Source organism: Daucus carota, chromosome 9, assembly GCF_001625215.2.
Source record: "Daucus carota subsp. sativus chromosome 9, DH1 v3.0, whole genome shotgun sequence".
Taxonomy (NCBI): Eukaryota; Viridiplantae; Streptophyta; class Magnoliopsida; order Apiales; family Apiaceae; genus Daucus; species Daucus carota.
The window spans coordinates 34406145-34413018 of NC_030389.2; the positions used below are offsets into that span (position 1 = coordinate 34406145).

Below are 6874 nucleotides of genomic sequence, written 5' to 3' on the forward strand. Positions count from 1 at the left end.
TTAATTTTTTATAGGATATTAAGTTAAATACAAGTGGATACCTAATTTTTTTTATAATATAGTCATAATTTTAGATTTTATTTATTAAAAATCTTTTTTTTATTATTATTGGCCGCCTGGACCGCCTAAGCGGGATGTGGACCGCCTAGGACCAATTTTTAATATAAAAAAAACCCGCCTAATTCACCGCCTAAGACCGAGTTCGGGCGTTTTGGTGCCGCCTAGCGCCTAGGCGGCCGCCTAGACCGATTTTTAGAACAATGACTATGAGACCGTTTGGCCAAGTTTAAAAAAAGTGATTCCATACTTAAAGTAAAGAAGTGGAATACAAGTGAAAAGTAAATAAGTTAATAAAGTGTTTGGAAAAGAAGCAGAAGCTCAACTTCTTAAAAATGCTTCCACTTCTTTACACAAACAGTTCAAGAAAAGTAGAAACCAGAAGCAGAAATTGCTTCCGGTTACCAAACAACCCCTATATCTCGGCTCGGGTTGGTCGGGATGAGTCTAGACACTTTTATTTTAAAATATTTTTGTTTTATACTCAACCCGAGCCGACTCGAGATACAGTGAAAAGGGTTGGGTTATGTGCAGAGCCGTGCCTGAGGGTGTTCCAAGTGTTCAACTCGAACAGGGCCCAAAAATTTGAGGGGCTTTTTTTAGTGCCTTATACCTATAATATATAATGTTAGAAAAAAAGTAATTATAATTTCATTTCAAAAAAGAAAAGTGCAGATAGAATAAAGTTTAAAAAATAATACATGCTAACTAATTATCAATTATAATTATAAGTAAACTTAAAACATGTTATATTGATCTTAAAGATTAAAATTAATTATAATAATTTAGTATAGACTAGTACTAGTCTTACTTATTTCATTAAAATATAATACATTTTAGTAATTCAATTCTTAGTTGATTAATTTATTTTATTTTATAACTACATGCAATGTTTAAATATTAAATGAAAAATATTAAATTATAAATTTATATAAAATTTAAATAGGTTTACATATAAATTAGGTTTATGTCATTGTTTTTTTGTTTATAATGATTGCATCTTATTAATTATGTACTTGTAATTTATCTCTTAATTTTCGATGTATTTAAATTATATTATAAAAGAAGATATTTAGTTAATTTTTTATTTTATTTACTTTATTATTTTATTTTATTTTTAATTATAGGGCACCATTCTAAAATTTTGTACAGGGCACATAAAATCTCAGGCACGGCTCTGGTTATGTGATAATATTTTTTTAACGGGTTCAAAAGTTACCAACCCGAAGTAATTGGATTGGGTTGAATAATTGTTTATAACCCGCGCAAACCGACCCACTGTCGCCCCTACAAGCAGTTTAGGATTTTTTTTTTTTTTGCTAAAGAGCAGTTTAGGATTTTAGTGTAATTTGCCAAGAAATATTAAGGAATGGAAGAAGTAAAAATAATTATAAACATTACCTCCGATCCCTCCTATATTAAATGCAAATGCCAATCCATGCTCTCCCAATTCCATTCCATTGTGAACTTCAACTAGTTTCAAACCAGTCTAACAGTAGGACATAATTCATCGCATGCCTGAAGTTCTAGAAGCTGCTAAGTTCTCGGTACTTGTTTGTCCTTTCTTTTCCTCACTCGAAACTCTCAGTGACTTGAGCTTCTGGTATACTACTCTTAAGTGAATGTATGGACCCTCCCTTTCTTTTCCTCACTCGAAACTCTCAGTGACTTGAGCTTCTGGTATACTACTCTTAAGTGAATGTATGGACCCTCCTCGTCCTCATCTTCGTCATTCCTGTCGTCCACACTGACAGGATCCTCTTCTTCACTTGAACTTTGCACTTGAAAGAGTTTCTTCTTTCCACGCATATGATGTTACTTACAATGACGAACACGATGTTTGTCATCTGCTGCAGCCAAATGCCAATTCACATGTAAGATAGAAAAGGATACACCAAGTCAATATGCAGATTATTATAGAAAAAAATAGCACAATGTTAACAACAAGAATAGCATTAAGGATTTAGATAGCCTAGTGGCAAGGCTCCACCCCATCCACCCATCCCTCAACAACCCATGACCAAAAATCCACCCATCAACCTACGGATAATAATATCCTTAGTCCCCTCTCCCCATATAATTTGCCTACTTATTAAAGCTTGCATAAAGTTAATAAATCTAGAAACAATTTAAAGCTAAAAAACCAACCTTGAAAGTGCAATTATGAATTCAATAATGCACTTGTCGAACAAAATTCCATCATACAACAGACCACATTTGCACTCATTAACTAGGTTGCCCCAGAAAAGAACTAGGTTATTTTCAAAATTCTTGAATCCCTTGTTGAAAATTTTATAATCCTCCATTGACCCCTAAGATTCGACTTGAAGTTAAGGCAACATTAACATCAGCAAGATATAAGATTGTTATTGGATAGGGTCATGCCTGGCTTAGATATGCAAAAAATGCTATTTGCCTTTTAAAGTAAAAAAGTAATAGACAGGATACTTTTTTCCACAGCTTACAAAACAAACGAAGTATTATTTACTTAACCGAGCTTGTAAGCCTCAGATAAACAGGATTTAAATTACTCTAAGTATACAAACAAACAAAACAATTCAACAAGGATACATCTTGAGCCAGCCTACTAAGATCTACTACAACTTTGTTAAAATCAGCTTTATCTAAGAATTTTCCTTGAATGCGGTACTTTGCTCCACATGCCTGTACAGTTGGTAAACATTACAAGTTAGAGTGATGTCAACAAGGTGTTTACTTGGAAATTTTACCCTTTCAAAACGGAGAAAACAGACTCCTTCATTTAACCAAATTAAACTAGAACGCGAATCGATTACCTCAACCAACATGGTCAGAAGTTCAACCATTGCAGGTTTTGGATCCTTCACATAACTCGCAACCCATGACTCAACCACCTGGGGAATATGTTCTCTGTTCCCTTTAATATCCTCTGCAAAATTAACAAATACACTCTCACTAGCTCCATATGTGTGTGTTTACATGATGGATATATACAGAGCATTGTGTATATGTATTATGTGTACATCCCTACCCTTGCTTACTAAAGGCTAAACAGTCCATGTATAGTCAAAACACATACAGATACTAATCCGACTAGAAACGGTCAAAATTAGCTTCCGGTCAAAAATAGTCGTTTTTCTCGTAACACAGGATTACCGCAATTTAGGTCATTAGATCTACTCATAAAGCAATAAAATTCCTACACAACAACAATCAACTGAATATATACCAATCAAACTGTGGCTTTCTGGTTCAGGAGCCGAAGCTTCGACGCGTGGACGCTTGCTGCGTTTTGGACGCACTTGTTTCTGTTCAGAACCAAAATTAACAACACAATTACACTGTTAAATGTGTACAACATACACAGAAATATAAATAGATGAGACGGTGGCAAGTGGAGAGTGTGACTCACCGGACGGCGAGATGCCGTCGCCGGAGCGTCCTGTGTTCCTTCCATGACCTAGAAAATTGTCTGTGTGTATTGTGTGCTCTGTGTGTGTTGAGGGTGGTGTATGTTGGATATATTGTTTCCGCAGATTTATGGTTACACAGGAACCCACGCTTACGTGGAACTGGGTTACAGTGTGTGTCTACCGTGAAACTCAAAAATACAGTGTTTGGTTGATACTTTATACATGTCATGTAACTATAAAATTTTGACAATTTAGATAATATCAGATTAACACCTTATAAATATATAAATAAAATAAAAATGATTTGAGTGTATTATAAACATAAAATAATATGAATGTTCGCGTAATATAATAAATGAGATTTATAAAATATAAAAAGATTATTTGAATGAGATGATATATTAATATAATATTAGTAATATCTAAATAAAAATAAATAAAAATAAATAAAATATATAATAAAATTTATGTTTCAAAATTTGAGATGAAAAATAAATAAAAAATTTATAAGATGGATAAATTATTAATGTAAAACACACATATATAATAAAATATAGTAAATATTATTAAGGAAAAAAATATTATTTGTAATAATTGATATATGTAATATGAGTAGATCCTAAATAGAAAATATTATATTATTAAATAATTAATTTTGATATAATATATTTTTTATAATTTAAATTTTGTAATTTGACCATGATATATCTAAATATGTAAAATTATAATATTTTAATAAAAAGTAATAAAAAGTAAAAACTGTGTAACCCAAAGTAACCACGTTTCAACTATGTAACTAGGTTACACCGTTTCACAGGAAGTTGAGATTCCAAGGAAGTCTAGGTTACATTGTTTAATTCTAATATCATATAACCAAACACCGTAACTAAGACAAGTTCTATGGAACTCTGGGTTACTACGTTGGGTTACAGGCTACCAAACGAGGCCTATACGTACTATTCTCTGTCTTGGCTTGCTAAACACGCCTTCCGAACCTTATTCGAGACGCTTCTTCTATTTATACGCCGGTTTGCTTCTTGGGTTTGCTGGGCTTTATGCTTGTTTAGTGGATCAGGGCTGGACTTTGGGCTTAGGCCCAACATTTGTCCGTGTCACGAATTTGATGTGCTTCCCCTCTAGAGCTTTTATTTGCATGCTTTTTCCTCTTCTTTTTCGAATTTGTTTTACGGCTAGTCTTAAATCATGTACTCATGATTTGTGGTATAAATATATATTTATTTTCTATTATCATGAGTAATTAATCCTTTAATATAAGAGGTGAGTAGTATTAATTGACTTTTTATATTTGTTTAGTTGGATAATTTGTTTATCTATCATTGAACACTCTATATAGTGGTAAGAATATATAGCTAACTTTTAATTAAATCTTTGGCAGTTATAATGAATCATGAGAAGAGTTATAATTCTTGTACATAATATGATGGGCACAATTTGAGTATTAGATCATGATATTGATATGAAAATTGTGTGACTTAAAATCCTTACTTCTTAATAGTTTACCATTATACTTTGATAACCATGAGAGTGGTATACACTAGAAACTCTTTAAATTAATACTCGGTAAATTAATAAACTCTCTAAAATAATAAATTTGTTCGGTCCCGACTTGGACCAATGTAAAAAATTGAAAAACTCGATAAAATAATAAGATTTTTTTGGGAGATCCCTTTATAATTGTCGGTCCCAAGAAAATCATAAATTAATAATTCATGGATACTGAAAATAAATATATTACACTATATTGAAATATGATTAAATAGTTGTTTGTTTTCCTTTTAAATTTCGCAACGTCTTTTAGATGAGAAGTCTTCTTGTGAGATATGGTTTGAATACTCTAAATAAATGCCAAACTTGTTTAAGAATATATTGAACATATTTATTCCTCTTGTTTACATTTACTGTACAGTACTTCACAAGTCATTATTGATTTGCAATACATATGAACAAATAGTTACTAATTTACTTGAGTGCTACAATGTAATTCTAAAAGGTATAGACTAATTTGCTTTTTTGTTTGATACAATAATTTATATAAAGTATACCTTTTTGTTTGGTATGTACAGTATAATCGGTTAAAAAAAATTTAAATTAATAATATATTAATTTATCGATAAATTAATAACTCTCTAAATTAATAAATTTCTCCGATCCCGACATTATTAATTTATAGAGTTTTTACTGTAATCTATCTTGGAAGGGGATTTTATAAATATCAGAAAGATTGTTTTTAGTAAACAAGAGAAATAAATTAGACATTCATGATAGTCATTTAAAAATTCTAATTCTTGAATTGTTTTCTCTCATATATTTTATGTAGTTTATTTATTTGTTATATTAATTAGTAGATAGATCAAACCCATCAATATATTCTCAACACTTCTGAACTGTAAGGGATAAAAAAATTTGAGATTTGGTTATATTAATGATATGGGCTTTTAGTTCTGTCTAGTTTAAAGAACCCTGATAGTGTTTTGGGTTGGTTCTGCGTCTCATAATTATCAACCTCTGACCACTTTTGCGAAACTAATGGTCTAGGAACATGTTAAAGAAGTGGACTACCGATGTATGATAATAATATGTTTTGTTTGGGGAGTAGAATAAAATAGGATGTAATAAATAAAAATAAATGAAGATAATCGAAGTAGCTAGGAGAGAACTTTTTAGGAAATGGATATAAGAGCATCTCCAAAGGTAATTCTTATATTGGTTACCTAAAAAATAATAAAATAATGATTACTTAAAATATAGGTAAGTAAAAAGTTGTTTTTCTCCAATGGTATTACCTATACCCGTTACCTATAATTTAAAAATTAATATTTATTCAATATTTAAAAAAAAATATGTGAGAAGAGCTAGAGTCGGAGTAAATATATATATTATATTATAGGTGATATTGATGGTGTGGCATTATATGGGTTGGCTTTTTGCTCCCTCAAATAAGGAGATGAGTTTTCTCTCCCCTAAAATTTTTAGGGGATAGGGAGTTGCGTTGGAGGACTTATTTTTGATTCTAACCCCTAAATTTTGTCCACCTAGACCAAATATGAGTAAGGAGAGCTTGCATTGGGGTTGCTCTGATGAGATTATGGTAGAGCGCGGAGCTTTTTTTTCAAAATGTAATATCAGGTATAGGGTTTAAGAAATGGAAGGAAGGAGTGCAATTATAAAATTATTCATGATATTTCAAAATTTATTTCATCCCATCCAAATACAACTATGTGTACCTCAGATACAATTCTGTTTATTAAGTTCCATACTAACATGGTATTGTTTTGCAGAAATAGACTAATCATGAATAATTCGGTTGAATTATTTCTTGAAAAATCAGTCACGTAGATATATGATCCCCAAGTTTCTCAAAAGTTCATTAACGATGATCGCCAGAATTTAGAGCATGAGCTGAT

At 31.2% G+C, this 6874-nt stretch overlaps 1 protein-coding gene across 3 annotated transcripts; it reads right to left on the reverse strand.

Moving 5' to 3' along the window:
• Positions 1 to 1011: 1011 nt before the first annotated feature.
• On the reverse strand, positions 1012 to 3589 carry LOC108202005 (sister-chromatid cohesion protein 3). 3 transcript variants are annotated; one of them, XM_017370364.2, is made up of 6 exons: positions 3449 to 3589; positions 3266 to 3344; positions 2853 to 2965; positions 2629 to 2721; positions 2206 to 2369; positions 1013 to 1907 (listed from the first exon to the last, which is right to left on the reverse strand). In XM_017370364.2, the coding sequence occupies exons 1-6, from the start codon at positions 3491 to 3493 to the stop codon at positions 1901 to 1903; spliced, it is 501 nt and encodes a 166-aa protein (XP_017225853.1). In that variant the 5' UTR covers positions 3494 to 3589; the 3' UTR covers positions 1013 to 1900. The 3 variants fall into 3 exon arrangements, with proteins under 3 accessions (XP_017225852.1, XP_017225853.1, XP_017225854.1); XM_017370365.2 differs by having other exon boundaries at positions 1014 to 1904; XM_017370363.2 differs by having other exon boundaries at positions 1012 to 2369.
• Between the last annotated feature and the right edge of the window lie 3285 nt (positions 3590 to 6874).

What these genes read in the sequence shown, in the direction of transcription:
- LOC108202005 (XM_017370363.2), bottom strand. Translation starts at nt 3,493, where the DNA reads ATGGAAGGAACACAGGACGCTCCGGCGACGGCATCTCGCCGTCCG. An exon ending in CGACGGCATCTCGCCGTCCG is followed by an intron (nt 3,345 to 3,448) that starts GTGAGTCACACT and finishes GGTTCTGAACAG; the next exon opens with AAACAAGTGCGTCCAAAACG. An exon ending in AGAAAGCCACAGTTTGATTG is followed by an intron (nt 2,966 to 3,265) that starts GTATATATTCAG and finishes TTAATTTTGCAG; the next exon opens with AGGATATTAAAGGGAACAGA.